A 20,186-nucleotide genomic window follows, 5' to 3' on the forward strand; every position below is an offset into this window, starting at 1 on the left:
TAAAATAAAATATAAACGTGTGTAGGTATGTATATTTAGGCTAGAAGTACAATTGTGTTTGAAAGGAGATCTTGACTCTTCTGATATGCTTCTTGAAAAAATCCTAAAACAGATATCAAAATGTGCTTTTCTGCTATATATGCATAGTAATATGTGTGTGATGGGATATACAAATTTTATTGATATTTGTCACATATTGATAAGGTGACAAAGTTCCTTTTGGCTTCTCCATTCAAGGGTAATGGAGCCATCCCAAACTTTAGCCATTAGGACACTTATACCACACTATTAGATATAAGGAAGTATACAAATCTATAATATTAGAGAGAAAATGCATTTGTTATATTATTTCAACAGTACATATGATGAATAAAGTAATTGGTCAGTCACTACTGAACAAACTTCAGTTCATTCTCAGTTAGGTAAACAACCATTTGCTGTCAGAATTTAAATGGAAATATTTAAATGAATCTTGGCTATGTGGCTGAATGTTACTTTGCAGTGGGAGTGGAGCAAACACCAGCTTCCAGAAATAGTAGACAGGTTATGGAAATGCTTCTACCCTTGCTGCCTCAAAATAACAAATTATATTTCAACTTGAGCCATTCTTTAAAACCTAAAGGCGTTCCATATGATGTGCAGAAGATACCAAGGGAAAATGAAGATGGACAAATTAACCTGTTTACTCTACATGAAGCCTTCCACTGGCTACTCACTTAGCGCACAAGAGTGACCACATTAAAGATTACCATGAAACCCCAAATAGAAAAATGGCCATCTGTAGTGTCATTGGATGCAACAGGAGGTAACCTGGCATCTTTGAGATGACAACATGCAGTAACCAACTTTTTTATATGGTGCATGTAGAATTAGCTTGATAGTGAGGAGGAGAGCATGCAATGCAAACTAAAGAAAATGGAGAATGCAATTAGGGCACAAATCTTGGAACTTTTCTGTGATTATACTAGAAAAGGTGTTAATAGATGTAGTTATTATTATTAATAATAATAATCTATAAAACTAGCACGTATTTTTATCCATAATTTCAAATTTGGAGAAGTTACTTTTAAAAATAGTGAATGTAAATGTGGAATTGTTCAGAATGCTGTAGAATCCCTACTTCATATTGGGAATGTTGAGAAGTTTAAGTAAGTAGCAGAGCTACACACGTGCTAATACTGAGTTCTCATTAGCACAATCTGTCCCATATAAGTAACATGACACCTGTCTGTGCATTTCTATTTTTAGCTACTTTAATTCTTTGGTCATATATGTTGGAATGACATAACTACTCAACAGATTTTTGGAATGCTTTTTCAAGCTCACTTCATTAGTCAATTATATCTTATTTCAGTCCTATATGTATCTGGATGGCTTCCTCAGACATGATTGCTAACAAAACTCATCCCAGGCTGCTGCTAACGCAGCTTCGTTGTGTGCTCTACGGACAGGGAAAATGAGCTCTTGTTTGTCTGCTCATTAACATCTGTTTCTTCTTTTAGTTTATCTCTACTGGTGGTACTAAGACATCAGACCCAATTATTAGCATCTCCTTTTCAATCTAAGCAATTCCTTTATACCTTGTTCAGGGTTCCTGATGCACACATTACTGCCTCCCCTTCCTGCATAAGGGAATGCACCTTGTTCTTAAGATGATGTATCTGCAGAGAGTGGAACTGATTTTAATTGATCCTTAATATGCGAAAATAGGTGGATGAGTGGTCGGCATTTTAAATGCTCAGATGCCCTTAAGAGTATCTTGACCATAGATAGATTTGTGGAATTAATTTTCCTAGACAGTTGTTATCCCTGTAAAATAATTTATTCTCCCTTTAAATCCATTTTACATTGTGAGTATTTGGGCTTTTAAAACTCTCTTATTTCATATGCATCAGCAATTAACCCATCTTTACTCAAGTCAAAATTGGTCAAACAGAAGTTATGTATACTGAATATAAAAGTTCCATTTAAGATGTCTGTCTTTGTTCTCTTGCTGTCTGCAAAACTTGCCGAGGTCTTTCATTCAGTTCCTTACAGTGCCTGGACCAAATGAAAACATTGTCTTCTATAATTTCATGTTTCAATCTCTCAAAATCCTTTTGTGAAATGACTCTGAAATACCTTGTGTGCATAATTAATACCAAATGGCATCAGTTAAATTTTATTGTATCCTACAGTGGCCACACTTATAGGTTTCATTCCAAAATGTATAACCAAGTCCCTATACTTAAAAAGGCTGGAGGGATAGCTCAGTGGTTTGAGCATTGGCCTGCTAAACCCAGGGTTGTGAGTTCAATTCTTGAGGGGGCCACTTAGGGATCTGGGGCAAAATCAGTACTTGGTCCTGCTAGTGAAGGCAGGGGGCTGGACTCAATGACCTTTCAAGGTCCCTTCCAGTTCTAGGAGATAGGATATCTCCATTAATTAAAATTTATTTAATTTATTTTTATTTTACCATTGGAGCCAGTTATAGTTCTAAACTATAAAGAATTTTGTGTACTCACTGTAATAGAATATTAAAAGTAACTAACATAGAATGTGACTAACTCTTCTTGCCAAAATACACATCCCATCTCAATACTGAGATTAGTTTTACTTCAGTCTTCAGCTGCCACCTGAACAGTTTTGATCAGATTACCAAAAAAACCTTAGTTTTTTTTTTAAATAGGGGATTCATTCATATTCTTACTCTATTTTGCTTTTCAGTTACTATCATACCAAAAACCTAGTCTGTCTTTTCAATATCTTCGAGCTTTACCTGTTAGGATAAATAGATTTTTCTCTGGTAAATAGGCAAATCACAGATAATACATCTTAAAGTGGCTTTCTCCTTCCAGGCAACCTATGCCTTTAGGAGACCTCAGACTCAGAGGATTTCCCTAGAGATGGCAATGGAAGGGAGAGAGTGATGAGGAAGGAGAGGAGGAGGGCGGAGGGACAACAGTCTTTTAATATGATCTCTAAAATATTCTTGGTTATGAATTTTCAGCTGTATAGAATATTGATCCATATCTTACTTTATGGTTGTAATGATGTTGCCTTTTTGCTGTGTCACGGAGTAAATTATCCGTATAGACATGGCAGATTTAACCATTTAAAAGTCACTTTAGCTTCATTTTTCTTTGAGTAAATGTACCTATATGTATGCAAGTTAGTGTATGTGTATATTTATCAAACTGTGTCACATTAAGAATTGCCGCACGGGAGAATTTTGGACACTGAAGTATTGACTGTGATGCCTGCAAGAAACTCTGGAAAATGGTGTTTGTCACATATAACAAATTCATGTTTTCTTAGCACTATTTATATTTTGAACTGTCCACTTTATGCCAGCTCTGTTTTATAGCAGTGCTATTCCCACAGAGCATGTTTTTAGGCAGTTTCTCTGCTGTATGTGAAGTTTTACTGTACTGCCTCTTAGCAACCATTGATGGTAATGACTCATTTTCTGCTTACTGTATGCCATTGTAAACTAGTAGACAAAACAAGTCCACAATTATTATAACTTTGCAATATTCATACTATGTAGAAGCTCATATCTCTCTCCTTGGCGATGTTATGATACTCATCCAGGTGAAAAGCTTATAGATACATAATTCTGGTTTTACTTACCATCTATATGTTTAATGAGGATATTTTATGTGACTTAAAGGGTTGACTTTTGGCTACCTTTCCATGAGTTGGCTTGTAGCCATGATCACCTACACTCTAAAAGAAGTGTAGATTAAACATTCTGTGTTTTGCATAGAAATTATTATTAGTAGTAGTATCACAGTAATGTCCAAAATATGCTGGGTATTGAACCAACATATAAAATGACATGGGCTGAAATTTTCAAAAGTGATCATAACTTTGGATGCCTCTATTTGGGTGGTCAACCTGAGACATTTTCAGAAGCGGCAAGCATTGACCCTCTGAAAATCAGACCCTTGCAAGATGTCTCTATTTGGGCATCCAAAACTGCTACTTGCTTTTGAAAATGTAGGCCTTGGTTCTTGCTCCAATGAGCTTTCAATCTAGAGGAAAAAACATTGTGTTGTTTGAAAGTGTAAATGTTAAGAATAAATGGAACGTAAAAACAGAGCTTTGGTTGCCATAGCATGGTGTGTGTGTGTGTGTGTGTGTGTCTCTCTCTCTCTCTCTCTCTCTTCCTCCCCACCCCCCTTTAATCTGGTATGAAAGTACTAACTGGCTTCCTTTTAGGCTTTTTTTGGGGGGGGGGGGGGGAGATGTTATCACCAGTGGTGCATTCAGGAAAGAACTGCGGTAAAACTGAAGTGCTGCTGTTCAGAGTTTGTCTTTAAGAATATTGTAAAGCAGAGGTGTGATACAGAATTCTTGAGCTGAGCTTACAGTGCTTCCTCCTGAGTCAGGAGAAATAAAAGCTTCCTCTCCTGTTGAGAAGAAAAACATCTTTCCTTCTCCACCCTTCTCCTTGGCCTCTATTGGAAAAAAGGGATTCATTTTAGCTATTATATCTTCTATGTATAATGTGAATATCTGAAAAGCAAAACAAACAAATGGAACAACCAACCCTTCCTCTGTAAAGTTCATGGATAAATGGTAATCTGATCATAAATTATGATTCTGAGAGTGACCATGGTGTGTGCGCGTACCTTTGTGTACATGTGTGCAAGCATAAATTAAGGGCTCAGTCTGGGAAAGGATTTCAGGATTTGTACCTCGCTACAGTTTGGAAAAGATCTCGTGTGTGGATTTGCTCCCCACCTAAAATAATGGTCAGTATCTAATAGCTTTTAAGAATTTGCTATGGAAGTGAAAACCGCTGGCATGGTTATTAAAATCTAAAATTATGAAAACCATTTGATCAGTGTTTCTTTATTTACAGTCACTGTTTCTTTACCTACTTTTTATTTGTAACACTTGTTTTAGGAACTGATTATTTAATAGCTCTTTACCATTAAGCCACAGGAGCATACCGCATGAGTGGGTGAAAGGAAGAATAATTACAGCGGGATTGTGATTAAAAATTTGTGCATCATTCTTTTAAAATGTACGAACCTCTTGTGAACTAGTTAAAGAAAACGTAATTGATTATTTGATTTGGCAGTGTTACAACTACACTGTATTCACATAACAGGAGTTACGCAGTAAAAATTAGGAAGAGTGGTCTTGCAATTGAGGTGCTGGGCTTCTCAAGACACTTGTGTTCATTTCCTGGCTTGGAAATGCCAATGACAGCATGCCTGGCCTTTAGAGTGACCAGGTTTTCAGTAAAATAAATTTTACAGGAGCAGTGAGATAGAGGGCTTGATGTCTTCCTTCGCCAATTGGAATGTCCTCCGGAGAGCTGAGAGCACAAGGCAGGGGACCCTAGGCAATTAAACACAAGACAGTCCCTGGTGTGTGCCTTTTCAGTTCTCAAGAGGATGTGTTGAGATCTTTATCTCGTTGTCTGTTGTTTATGTGGCATGTATGCCAACCCTTTTTTTATTAAGATCTGAATATTATTTCTTATGCTGGGTCTTCTGAATACCCACAAAAGCAGTGACTAAGGCAGAATGCTAAGAACATGTTAGATGATGGTGAGGACTGCAGTATACAGGAAACAAAGTCTTAGACACATTTTATTTAGAAGTAGAAAATTAATATTGTGTGCTTTTGCTGTGCAATGTTCACTCATATTACTGGGATTTGTGCCACTAAAACCCTGGGCTGAAAATATATCCTGTAAGCTCCATTATACATAATGGTATATACTGAGGTCCATTGGTCACACCATTCTGTCCTGAATTCTCAATGTCAGTTTAGACTCACATCGCTATCTTTCCTGCATTGTCTACTGCACCTAATTTATCTACATTAGTTTGCTCCAGGTGTTATCTTTGGACCACTCTTGGGCTGCAGAATGCTGGCTGGTCACATGGTGCTGGTTCTCTTTGTTTCCACTTGGCAAATCTCAAAATTGGCTAGGACGCAGGAAATACTTTGGTGATATTACTTTACCAAGTGCTATAGTTGCCAAAGGGATGATATTTCCTCACCAGTAGGACGGAAGGTTCCATAAAAAAGTGAAACCACAATTGCAAGTCCCCCTTTTAAATACATTTTTATAAGTAATTTTTTCCTCACTGTTTATACCAGACTAGGCTCTTAATTGCTTTTTTTTTTTTAAACAAAGATAATCTTTTTAAATTTGTGTTTTTCAGTTATTGCTGCAAGTGAAAATGAAATAGCCACACATTTGCAGCCAGGTGCAGGGAAACTGAAATATAGCTATACGTTTTCACCTAGAAGAGTTACTTTAATAAGTGATTAAGCTGAAATTTATATGGCTCTGTTATACATGCTGTAGTGATTGCTCCTGCCCTCTGTTGGTGATTTCAATAACTACGTGTGTTAACAGAGTTCAATATGAAACTATTTTTTATGCCTGTACATGTATGCAAATATATGTGTGCATACACACAGTATTCAGATTCTGCTAATGGAAGGTGCTGTTTGTGCTAAGTGTATTCAGTCACTCATGTTTTCACTAATTAATCATTAATCACCTGCAGCTGGAACAACAGCTTTTCTAATTAGTGTCTGTTTATTAAAAATCTGCTTTCAGAGCACTTACAGTGCTGAGCCACAGAAACTGTGCACTGTGTCTTCTATAAACCAAGAGGTAAAAACATATTTAGGTTTTTTTTGTTCTCTGTGTTTATAATGCAAGACTCCTTTGTAAGATTGGGTACCTTGTTGGGTACACCACTATACATAAACATGCCTAATAAATATGCTGTTTAAGCTGGGTTCTCCCCCTAAAGCCATCCCATGATTATTCTATTCCTTGAATTTAATGAATAGTTAATAGCTCATAAAACTGGGGTTGAATTGCTTTTAAGTACTGGACAACTAATGTGTATATCTTCACAGGTCTCACAAAGCACATAGCCTATGGCCTTCTTTACATTTCTACTGTAGTTAAATTTCTGAGGGAAGCTTAACTACAGTAGAAATGTAAAGAAGAATATGCTTTACTTTTAAAAATGATCTAACCCTTCTTGTGACCCTAGATATAAACCAGTTACTAGGATTAGAAATAGATCTGGAGGAAAATTCAGGGGTTGGGGAAATCTCTGAAAATTTTAATGAAAAATGTTTTTCAATTGGCTACCATTCCTAGTGGAAAAGAGGAACTACCTGGGCTCCACTTCTGTAGGAGGATGCTGGAGGTGCAGTGGGAGCGGGATGCAGGGACCAAATGACTTCTCTCAATATGAAAGGGATGAACTTTTAAGCGTGTATTCTTTTTGGCGTGTATTCCAAATCATCATCTCTTTAATGCTCTCCAGAATACTTAAAATAATCCTGTGCACACTGTTGTGATGGTGATGGATGAGCATTGGTTATGACTTTGTGGGTTAAGGCATCAAAAATGTTGTTTTCCAGGCCTGCTCCAAAATGCAAGCCAGCTTGCATTATAGGGACACTCCTGGTTTGGAGAGTTAAATTTTAAATCGTGAGTCTCATTTAAGAAATTTAGAAAAATAAAATTTGGTCAAAAATGCTGAATTGAATGTTGGGTAGAATTTAGCAGCAACCATAGCCCTTTGCTAATTCTTAAAACTAAATTGTATTATTTCATTTTCATGGTGTCATATTGATATTAAAGGACAGAAATGTAAATTTTACTTTTGTTTGCTTATTTGGGTCATTGACCTCTTTTTGTTTGTTTGTTTTATTATGACCTTTGCCCAGCTGAGAAGAGTATGACACCACAGCTTCTATTTTCTTAGTGAAGACTAGAGGAGCAAGGGAAGAAAATGGTTTATGGATGTGGTGCATATGTAATATGTGTGCACAGCTTTCTTGTTTCCTATTGTCTGAGGAATGATGGGTAAAGGGCATACAAAACTTATGCAGACAGGCTGTGTATTCCAAATTCTTCAATTTTACAGCCAATGGCTCTTCGAATGGCAACAGAAGCTGATAAATTGAATTTGTCATATGAACACACTTATTTTACTCAGTTGTGGTATCATTGTAATTTCTCCTCCTTGCTTTGTCATCCTTGAAAGTAAAGTTGAAAGTTAACTTAAACTAAACCATATTTAATAAAAACTCATCTAAATGTTAATAGTGACATTAGATGGATTTGTAGGTTCAGCTCCAAATAGTGACTTGTATGTGTGAATTTAGCACTAAAAGCATTGGCAACCTGCAATTCCCTTGCTGTTATTCCTAAACTTATTCTGAGGAGAGAGAAGTAATCGTGACAAATTGCAGGTGGTTTTGGAGACAAATGTCGATTGGTGATCTCCTACTAGTATCACCCTAATTCCTTTTCACAGGATTTGAACTTGAGGTGATAGGCTTATGCAGTAATGTTCTGTACCATAAAGCCCTCTGATCCTCCAGGCAGTCCCAAAATTTCACTTTAAAGGACATTGGCAAGTAACTTGATCCCAAAATATTACCTATTTGTACCCTCTTTTTTATATGTAATATTTTAAAACCTTGTATGGTAAGTGTTGCTGGATTCCCCCCGCCTCCCATTAATATGATGACTAGAATCCAGAGCCTCTGTTAAAACATTACAAAATGAAAGGGGAAAAATAATAGCTCATATTTTGTGTGTTTGTACTACTGAGCCAAGAACAATTGTGTGTTCCCTCTTATGGCATTGCAGCAGCAGTTAATTAACAACCATATTCCCAGAGCTGCGCTAAGGACATTAGGGATGCTAGTAGTCAAACAGAGAACTAAACAAATTATTAACTTGTTTTACAGCCTGTGCTGCCACATTGGAATGTGGGGGTGGTACTCTGAAATGCCTTGTATATGTCTGACGAAGTGGGCATTCACTCACGAAAGCTTATGCTCCAATACATCTGTTAGTCTTAAAGGTGCCACAGGAGCCTCTGTTGCTTTGTATAGATAATGTACCTGGTATGAGGGGCAGCACAGGAGATGAGAGTAGTGAAACAGTTGATTTTAAACTTCTTTAGAAATGCAAGTAAATACAAATATGCACACAGACCTGGTCACAATTGGTAGGCACGCTGTTTTCAGACATTTAAAGACACAGTAATTTAGGACCAAAATTTATTTTGGTTTTGCTTTCAAAAAAATATATATATATTGTAAATAGGGTTGGACATTTGAATGGTACAAAAATGATGGGTCAAATATTGTCAAGATAATATCAAAAGTGGTCAAATATTTTAAAAGCACACTACTTTATTGGAACAGTAACAAAAAAGACTAAGACTTTATGGTCTCCAGTAGTATTCGCCATAAATACTTGCATCTAATTACAAAAACCAGGTCACTTAACTGAGTTATTTTAATTCAGAAAAATACAAAACATGATGAAGTTCTTTAAAATGAAAGAATATTTTAGCAATGTTAGCATTTAAATGTGAATGTTATTCAAGAATGAATAGAAAAGAAAAGAAAAAGGAAATAGAATAGAAATAAAACAAACACCTAGGAATTATGAAAGATTGAAGTCTGTATTTAAAGTCCACCAATGCTAGGTAGGCAACAAGCCAACTCTTCAAGCAGTTCAATGGCCGTGCATCCATAGGTGCTGGAACTAGGGGTGCTGGGGATGCTGCAGCATCCCTCAGCTTGAAGTGGTTTTCATTATATACAGGGTTTACAGTTTGGTTCAATGGCTCTCAGCACCCCCACTATACGCATTGTTCCAGCACCCTTGCATGCATCTTTTCTCTTGTGGGAAGAACGTTGAATGACTGGGAGCCTTCCTCTCCATCCCTTATGGCCTTCAGAATTAATTTCTCTGTGTAGACAGTTTAGATTGTAAGCTCTTCGGGGGAAGGAGGGCATCATTTAACTTATTTAATGTGCTTTGTAAACTTCCATGTATATTGATACCCTGGTATACAAATGAAGTTATACATACCTACATACGTTGTTCGTTCAAATATTCCAGCCAATCAAGATGCTCAAGCTTCAGTTAATTCACCTTTTCCCCAACCCTTGGCATTAGTATGTAGCAAAGTGAGTGATTAAGACATTTATGTGGGCTTGGTAACAGATGGCACCATGGTGCAATCAGAAAGGTAGGCCACAGCCTACAGCAGGGCATTCTTGCTGGAATATTTGACTGTGGTCAAATAATTGGCATTACTTGACTGGTCAATTGACTGGCTTTCCAAGCCTAATTTTAAAAGCAAAACCTAAATTTTGGCACTAGACTATTTGTCTCTTTAAAGTCTGAAGACAGCGTCTCTACTGATTTTGAGCTTGTTTAATGGGAAATGGATCTCTTGATTGCCTGTTCTATTCATTCTCTCTGGTGCACCTGGCATTGACCACTGTCAGAAGATAGGATACTGGGCTAGATGGACCTTTGGTCTGACACAGTATGACAGTTTTTATGTTCTTATATTCTCCCAATATTAATAGAATTATTTGAATGAAAAGAGATTTTTGTCTAGATTTAAACATTTCCTGCGGTGTTTGCAACCCAGAAATTTCAGTATTATGCTAATGCATGATATGAACCAGAAAGTAAAACTTGGTGTAAACAAGTAAAATGGACTGGTCTATTTTTTTTTTTTAATGTCCAGGCTGGATTTGATGCAGTAACTAAGTGGAATAAGAGGTGGAAAGGAGTTAAAATTATAAAATGAATTCAATTTTCATCACCTAGTAACATGAGTTAGGAATTCTCAGTGTTCTGTTTTGTTTTTTGTTGTAAATGAAGTGTGTGACTTTTAATGCATCAAACCTTTTAACCTACAAAGTAGATGTCTTTTTAAAAGTATGTTGATTGATAAATTTAAGAAATCTTAAAGTATGGAAGACTTGCTTTAATGTTTCCAGATACACCAGTGACCCCCAGTATGATGGTTATCAGGGAGGCAATGTCTCAATAATACAGTATTGTAGATGTAGCTGTCCTGAATCATTCCTAAAGCTTCCATTCATGTTCACGCTGAGCATCCATACAATCTGACCCACCCTGGGCAGTAGCCGGAATCAATATAATTACCCTGCAGCTGGCGAGGCAGGAAGCCTCTAATACCACTCCAATTTAGCTGCTAGGAAAAGAGGGCTAAGCGGGGATAATACTGCAACCTAATCCTGGAAGCTGAGAGCGTCACCTGAGCTTCTAACTACTGCTGTCTTAAGGAGAGTGAGAGCAAGAGCACTTGAAGTTTGCTTGAAACCTGGAACTTCGAATAATGACAATACACAGATTGCAACCCATTAGACCATTGCTGGGACAACCCATTTTGTTTTATACTGAAATATCCTCCACTTTTCCACACGCCAAGAGAACAGTCTTAGAGCTCTTTCACTAATGTTTGACTGAGACAGACCATGCTTGTGGGATATTGTATGTAAATAATGATTTCTAATAGAGCAAAGCTATTAATACAAAAAAGGAAGGGATTTTTGAAAGGCACGCTGCCAGTAATTAAAGAGAAGGGTCTGTCTGCAAAGTATTGTGGTTTAATCTAGATAGATCTATGTCTGTAGACACATGGGCAGTAAATACCTGAGATGTAGTGTAATGTATATTAAGATCTTTCCTGGGAAAGGAGCATTATGCCATGGTTCTGCAATACTACTAAAGCAATATTTAGTTCCATTCCCTTCTCCCACAATAACCCCTGTTTTTAACATTTTCTGTAAGCAGTGACTCACTTTTAATCATGTGTAAGGGATATAAAAACTAGGTCCAAGATTTTTGTAAAAAAATGTTTGAATAATAGATTTTGGGCACATGTGCATGTTGAACAGCTGATGTTAATTTGCTGTCTATGGTATAGCCACAAGCTATAAAGAAAGAATAGAAGATTCATATTACTTAACACGTATATGCTCAAAAATGTTTTCAGACAGACCTGATGGTCAGCAGAGCTTTGAAAGATTATCTTTTTTGCGACTAGTGGCTTTTCCCAGTAAAGTGACCAGATATTTTTTGTTTGTGATTTCCAGCTGTCCCATTTCCTCCAAGCCACCGGCTCACAGCTAAGGAAGTGTTTGATAATGATGGAAAACCCCGTGTGGATATCTTAAAGGCACATCTTATGAAGGAGGGGAGGCTGGAAGAATCTGTTGCTTTGAGAATAGTAACAGAGGGTGCTTCAATTCTCCGTCAGGAAAAAAACTTGCTGGACATAGATGCCCCAGTCACAGGTAAGTGCCAATTTTAAATTGGAACATGCAAACACATGCAATCAGGTATATACTACTTCCCTGAGAGGTTGGTGAAAGTTTCCTACTCCACTGACTGCTCTCCGTACTTAACTCTGCATCTCTGAATCCACTGCTACAATGGGCCTGATCCTAAGAGTTGCTGAGATCCTTAACTTCCACTGATATTAGAGGAAAGGACCTTATGGGCTGAAAACTTTTGTTTCTAAAATATGGAGAGTTCTCTAGACTAAAACATAAGATTAAAAGTGTGTTCTAAACCTCATAAAAGATTATAACTGCCTGTTTTACCAGATGTTAATTCCATACATTTACAGATGGCCTTCACTACAGTAGCACCATTCAAACTTAATCAGTCTTGCTCTGAAGGAACAATGATGCTGTAGTGAAAGGAAACTTCATTATAAGTGTTCAGAGCAATAACAAATGGGCAAAAAGAAAAAGCTAGAAGAACTTCAGCATATTATTTGTCTAGGGAATTAATGAATTGTTCTGATTAAAGAACCCATTTTGCCCTTGGCTATCAAACATTTCCACTCACTCATTAATTCTCAGGAAATGCCTTTTGCCTTGATCTTCCTTCTCTAATTGTCTCCCACTTCCGACTGCATTCTGTGAATAGGAATGCATTTGCTTGTTTTAATACTCTTTGTATTTTTATTATTTTTTTAAATTAATTTTTTTTGTTGCTGTTACAAACATACAGTTGCTGTTGCGAGAAGTTGATGCGTCTTTGGCAGGAAAACTGATCCATGGCTTAGAGAGTTAGTTGCAGGGCTAAACATTACTTTCTCCTATTATGAATCCTAGACATACAGGGTTTTTTAAGGAGACAGGAGGATTTGTATGTTCTCTTGGTTGCTTTTCTGTTTCTGGTAAAGCTGAGCCAGAGTGGAAAGAAGAGTTACTTTAATCAAGGAAGAAAGAAGAGCACCAAGACCCATAATTAGCATTGGTGTTGTCCACCAGATACTATGTGAACTCAGCAAGTCCTTAATAGTTTCGTCATTTTCAGAAGAACTACTTCTGAAACCAGTAACATGAGGCGGGACATTTAAGCATCAAATGTAGCATAATTTATTAAATTCCGTTTTCTGAAATGTCATCAAAACATGGAACCCTAGGTAAGTCTCCATATTTCGTTACTTGAGACAACGAGTCAATCATATGTTCTCTTACTTGCCTGGGAGGAAATATGCCTCCATAGATGAACCCTTTGCCTGATTGAGGGGAGTCTTAGAGTCTGTAGGCTTTGCCTGCAAAAGAGGACCAGGGTTGTGCAGTAGATTAAATGGAGGAAGACAAGTTCTACAGGGATGCAGCACTCTCTCCTGAATTAGGGGGTTGGGAATTAGGGGATGCCACCTCTTCCTTCACCACGATTGGGTCTTTCAGAGAGGTTGTAGTGTGTGTCGACGAGTGGTTCTATGTGATTCATGCGATCATCTCCTTTTCCATTCACCACTAACTCCGAGACAGACATTCTTAGAATTTTTTTTTTGTTAATTATTCTGAGTACCAGTAATTTAGTGATGTTTTCTCCCTCATCCCAGATTAATCCCTGGAGGCCTCCACCCATTTTAGTCTTGTTCTCTCTTATCTGAGTTTACATCTCTTTTGACCATCATTCAAATTTATTCTCTTCTGGCAATGGGTTGCAGTTCTACTGTAGTTCCTCGGTTTGGCTAATGGCCGTTTACCTGAAAGCTGACATGGTGAAGCTTGCCTGCTACTGAGGTAATTCGATAGTTCATATGCTCTGTGAACAAACCCAAGCTGTAAACTGAGAGCTGGAATAGCAAAACTAATCACTAACAGAAAGACAAACATCTAGAAAAGAGGAAAAGAAAACCCTTGTGTGATGCACATTCTATTCAGTAAAAACAAAGTGCACAGCACTTTTCAAAAACAGCAGAAGAGCAACAGATTGCATGAAGAAAATACATAGTAGTCAACCATGTGTGGAAGTATATGGAATACCAGAAACAACCCAAAAAATCCCTCTTCTAGGACAGAAGAGGTTTCCAGAGACTAATTTGGGGGGAAGGGGAATAACAAGAAAAACATAAACCAGTAACCTAAATTAGAGGAGAGGAGGAAAGAACATTTTAACATGAAATAAAAAGCTCAGTGCAAACTGTCGCATTCAAGATTCACAACTGGAGATCGTTGGACAAACTCCTCTGACAGGTGATCACTTCTTGAAGACATATTCACTTTTTAGGGAAACAACTTTATATCTGGTTCTAGATATGACAATTGGTGAAAAGTGACACAGATTACATCTATGATATTGAGATTAAGAAAATCATGGATTAATACAAAAACACTTGCACAGTCATATGCTTAACAAATGTAAGAAAAAATCAAAACATCAAGGAAAATATTTCAGACTTAATTGTTTGGGGGCAAAATATGTACCCTCAGGAAAGGATTATACTGGGTACATTTGTATATAAAACCAAATGTGAGATGGTTGGTATTCTGGGCTTTGGTTTAAAAAACCCTCATATTTACTTGCATAACAAAACATTTAATATGCAATGAAAGAACATTATTTTGTGTTTACATCTTAATTGATTCTTGTTTGGTTTGGCTGGAAGCAGTAATGTGATGTCATTTTGCATTTCATTTTTTAATGATGCATATGGTATCAGTCTTTTTTAGTATAAAAATTAGATTTTGAGTGGGTGCAAAAATATTTCACTATTAATAGTTACTGGTCCAAACAGTTAAGTAATTTCATTTTGTTATTGATAATGAAGTATTACGATCAAGCCTGTTAGCGAAATACAATTTTAACTACTCTAGGCTCGCAAATTATAAGGACAAACTTCCCCTTGAGGACCGAGCCCAATTTCAATCTTTCATTAAAAAGTCAGATTAGTGGGAAAACATCCCTACAGGCTGCAGTGGATGCAGTGGACACGGCATGGAGAGGACTTGCCACGGATACACGTACGAGGTATAAGTCTTGACTTGGTTCTTCGGGGCTCCCCGGGGAGGTGCCGAATATCATAAATGACTTAGCATTCAGTGGGTCAAACTTGTTTAATGAAAGAACTGATAAGTCTTTATACTCGTTGAAAGATTCTCGACTGACCCTTTGCTCCCTGGGAATTTACACCCCGGCCCCAAAGAGAAAACACCACAGGCAGGTGTATAGGCCAAGACCCCCCTCACACACATTCTTCCAGTTGAGCCTCTGCACAAGCAACAAGGGTTCAGAGACCTACTACCATAACCTCTACCTATTCCCCCCTTCCCACCCACTAAGGGCTACTTTTGATGCCTTCTGTCAAGAACCACCTACCTTATATTAATGCCAACCACTTCTGTCTCCTCCCCACCCCCCAGCTCTGGGGGCTGTCTCTCACTTTGTGCCCACCATAGGGACACTATCATGACAGACAAGTGGATTCTAGAAATCATCCACCATGGTTACTCCATTGAATTTCTCTCTCTTCTCCCCCACAATCTCCTTTACTGGTTCCTCTTCAGGGACCACTCTCATGAGGAGATTATTCACCAGGAGGCAGATTCTCTTCTCCAGTGAGGGGCAGTAGAATGAGTGCTAAGGGAGGAGAGGGTTCTATTCCCCTTGCTTCTTAGTCCGAAAAAAAGACAGAGGATGGAGCCCTATTCCGGACCTTTCACAACTAAATATCTTTATTCAAAAGTCAAAATTAAGGATGGTTATGCTAGCATCAATAATCCCCTTCCCAGAAGAGGGCATGTGGTTCATGGCTCTTGAAGGATGCCTATTTTCACTTAGATATTCATCGATCCCACAGAAAGTTTCTTTGGTTCCTGGTAGGTCAGGATCACTACCAGTTCAGCATCCTTCCCTTTGGATGAGCAACAGCACACAGGGTATTCACAAAGGTTTTCTCTGTGGTGGCAGCCCAAATGAGATGTGACAGCTACACAGTCTTCCCAGACTTGGACGACTGGCTCCTCACAGGTTACTCCAACCAAGAGGTCAGGTTGGCGACTTTGTCCCTGCTTCCTCTTCTAGCAGTGCTGGGTGTCTGTGTGAACCAAAAAAAAAAAAGTCCATTTTGACCACCACTTAGAGGATAAACTTTAATGGAGTGACACTGGACTCAACTTCAGCAAGCTTGTCACAGAAGGATTGCAGTCAATGAGGTATTTGATAACACAGGTTACTCACAGACCAAAGACTATGATCAAAGTATGCCTTTCTCTGCTAGGCCACATGATCTTGTGTACTAATGTGGCACTATTTGCCAGACTTCATTTACACTGCCTTATAGGCTGGCTCTGGTCCGTCTACTCACCAGACAATGACCATCTGAACATTACTGTGATTGTTCCTGCCAGGCTTATTGCCTCTCTCTTCACCTGGTGGTCGAACCCGGAATGAGTTTGAGTGGGAGTCCCCTTCAACACTCCCGCTGCCAGTGCCATCATAGTAACAGATGCGTCTCTTCTGGGATGGGGCGCTCACCTGTATGGCCACAATGCTCAGGGCAGTTGGATCTCACAGGAGGCCAGACTATACATCAGCCTGCTGGAACTGAGAGCATTCTGGCCTGAAGGGCCTTTTCCCCACTCATACCTTGACTCCAGAGCCAAATAATGTGGGACATCATCACCACAGTCTTTTATATAAACAAGCAAGATGGAGCAAGATCCCTTCCCTTCTGCCTGGAAGCAGCCAGGCTTTGGAATTGGGCCATCAGAAACCATACAGTTGTCCAAGCCACTTACTTACCAGGTATTCAGAATTCTCTAGTGAACAACCTAAGCAGGCACTTCTCTGCATGAGTGGGAAATACACAGCTGTGTCCTGAGTGAAATAGTCACTCGGTGGGGAACACCCCAGTGGGCTCATGCCATGTCCCAAACAAACAGGAAACTACCCCAGTACTGCTCCCGAGTAGCTATGGCCCACGACTCCCAGAGTGACGCTCTCCTGTTATCATGGACAGACCAACACAGATAAGCCTTTCTGCCCATCCCCCTGCTACCACAGGACTTGAGAAAGATCTGTTATGACACGGCCAGAATCATTTTCATGGCACCCAACTGGCGCAGACATTTTGTTTCCCGGAACTTGTGAGAATATCAACCTGTCCTTCTATCAGGATCTGTTCCTTCCTGGATCTTCTAAGTCAGGAAGATGGCAAAATCAGACACCCTAATCCAGACCCACTTTACCTCACAGCCTGGTGTTTGGATGTGCGTCAGATTTATGGTTATGTTTGGAAGCCATTTTTACTCAGAGTAGAAAAGTTTCAACTAGGAACTGCTACCTAGCTAAATGGAGACTTTTCTCTACATGGGCACAGCACAATCACTTTTTCTCAGACTCTGCAGATATCCCAGTCATTTTAGATTATTTCCTATCATTGAAGAAGTTGGATCTCTGTTAGCTCATTGTGGCCCCATCTCACAGCAGTCAGTGCCTTCCTTCCTCCAGTACATGGGGCTTCCGTTTTTACTTGCCCAACACAAGTTAGATTTCTTCAGGGCCTAGTCATGGCCTTTCTGCCTGTGGTCAAGCCCACATCTCAATAGGACTTCAGTTTTGTGCTGTCATTATTTACCATATCACCATTGAATCTTTGATCACATGTTCTATATCCCACACTTTTAGTTGTTATTACTTTGGCCAGAATGGTGAGCAAGATGGGAGCACTCATTGAACCATTTTTCACAAGGAGATCTCCTTTTGCCTTTATCCTAAGTACCTCCCTGTGACAAGGGACACTTACCTCTTGAGTGCCTCCTATTGGCTGGGTGTGGTGCTGCAATCTTTTCCCCCCTGCTCCTGGTGCCCCCTGTGGGTTGCCAACCTCGCTAGGTAGGTCTTCAGTGGCTCGGGTGTCCAGCTAAGTCGTACAATCAAAACTGAATGAACACCTTCCAGGGGGTAGCAACGAGATTAACCAAACTCACTAGGGTCTTCAGCTCTGTCTCTGGGCCCTGTGAGTCTAGCCCCATTCTCAGGCTTTTAGTAGAAGTCCAGCCAGAATTGTCGGACTACCCTCACCAGAGTCTTTAGACCTTCTCTGGGTATTTTAAATCTAGCCCCTTTTCTTAGGCTTTTTAAACTTTCCAGGTTTTAGGCCTCTCCGATATTGGCTGGTGGGGGAGCCTAGACCGCCCACTACTCCAGATCCCAATCCAGGGACGCTATACACAGCTGCCATGTACTGCTGTCTCCAATTCACTGCTGCTATCCCTGGGCCTTTTCCCACATAGTCCCTTTCCTTTCACCTGTTACCTTAGGGTTACATTTGTCAGGTCCTCTCATTCCCAGGACCAGTACAACTTTCCCAAAATAATTCCTAGAGCATATCCTTTAAAAAAAAAAAAAAAAAAAAAAAAAATCCAATCTTGACTTTAAAATTGCCAGTGAAGAAGAATCTGCCACAATACTTGGTAAATTGTTCCAAGATGTCTCCCTAGTCCTTACACCAGAGGGATCTTAAGAGTGGAGCAGGTTTAGGGAACTGGGAGCTGATAAAATGATTATATTTGCCCTATCTAAATCTCTTCAGTCCTAGTGGAGATAGCTTTAACTGAGGCTCTATCCAGTACTCAAAGCTTTCTGGAATACCAAGCTCCAGCAGCTTCATTTGAAGAGATCTGAGCATTAGATGGAGGAAACTTATTGCAAAGTTTTAAATGAAAGAGGAATGACTGTTTGATCAGCTGTGTAACGCCATTCTCTGGCCAGTCCTTCATGCTAGTCTCCTTTACAAGACTCCAGCCCTGATTCTGCAGATCCCATATTTACATACATTTAAAAAAAAAAACCTTAGATTAAGGTGACTTAAGCATATATTCTTTACAGCAATATGAATACTTACAGCAAGGAAATTCTAAGTTAAGGCAAAATTCACACCCACTAAAAGACCATCTACTATCATCTTGATACTCAACCACCCCAACATACTATTATCCTTCTCAAACAAACCTGCTTTCGGTTCAGAACACAGCAGAGCCCTGCTCCTTCTCTGGGGAATCTGGGTGCTACTGCTGTACAAAAATATAAATACTGTCCTTGTCAGTGGGCATATCAAAGACAGTGTAACTTATACCACAGCTATCTTAACTCTGATGTGGTCATTTGTTACTTATCCGTGGATCATATTATGAATATGCATGTGAAACAGGGTCTGTGATGTGAATACAGAGATGTGGATCTGATTTGCCTTTCACTTAGTAACTCCTTTACTTCAGTGGAATTAAATCTGACTTAAACTGGTGGAAGTGAGAGGAGAATCATACCCTGTAAGTTTAAAATAATTGTCATTAAGGAATGTAGGACTGAAAGACTGGTGGTGAGATTGTGCACTGGCATGTGATTATAAGTTCTTTCATGTAAGTATGGAGGGTGATAATGTATTCTAATAGAGGCTACATTTGTGCCACGAGGTAGGGGTGTGATGCCTCTGCTTGCTTACACATACACGTGCTAGCTTCATTGAGCTAGCGTGAGCATAAATAGTAGTGTAGCCAGGATAGTGGCAGCAGAGGCACAGGTTTCTTGTGCCAAATACATACTCATGGGGTTCAAGCAGGTTTGTACTCAGCATGGCTAAGCCAAGCCACCTCTGCCACCACTGCAGCTATCCTACTCTTGATGAGAGCTACCGCGAGTATATGTATGTGAGCACGGAGAAGCACACTCCTAGCTCAAGGACCAGACGTAGCCTGAGTGTGGTAGAAATAATATTAGTGCCTTGGTTTGACTGAGTACCATGATAATGTGGAAACGTTGCCTTTTAACTCATGATTTCCTTGTTCTTTAGTGTTTGTACTGCTGCAAGAAAATACACTTGAGCTATCTAAACTAATTTGTGTGTGTATAAAACTCGAAACCCAAAGTGGCATTCAAAAATCTCTTCTGCTTATAGAATCACACAAACTGGAGATGGAAAAGCCCTCTCCTGTTGCCAGCAAAGGATTATTCTTCGCTATTTTAGGCATTCTAGTCTCAAATGGCTTTTGCTGAGGCTTCTAGCAGTTCCTTTGGGAGAGTATTTCATGGGCTATTAGATCCTACT

At 39.1% G+C, this 20,186-nt stretch overlaps 1 protein-coding gene across 1 annotated transcript in view; it reads left to right on the forward strand.

Annotated features, from left to right (window-relative positions):
* The window catches only part of PPP3CA (protein phosphatase 3 catalytic subunit alpha), a 302,711-nt gene that overhangs the window by 112,836 nt on the left and 169,689 nt on the right, over positions 1–20,186 (forward strand). Inside the window, exon 2 of the mRNA XM_065404734.1 lies at positions 11,926–12,126. Within this exon, the coding sequence (XP_065260806.1) occupies positions 11,926–12,126 (201 nt within the window). The remainder of the gene's footprint in view (positions 1–11,925; positions 12,127–20,186) is intronic.

This window comes from Emys orbicularis, chromosome 5 (assembly GCF_028017835.1).
Source record: "Emys orbicularis isolate rEmyOrb1 chromosome 5, rEmyOrb1.hap1, whole genome shotgun sequence".
Classification (NCBI taxonomy): domain Eukaryota; kingdom Metazoa; phylum Chordata; order Testudines; family Emydidae; genus Emys; species Emys orbicularis.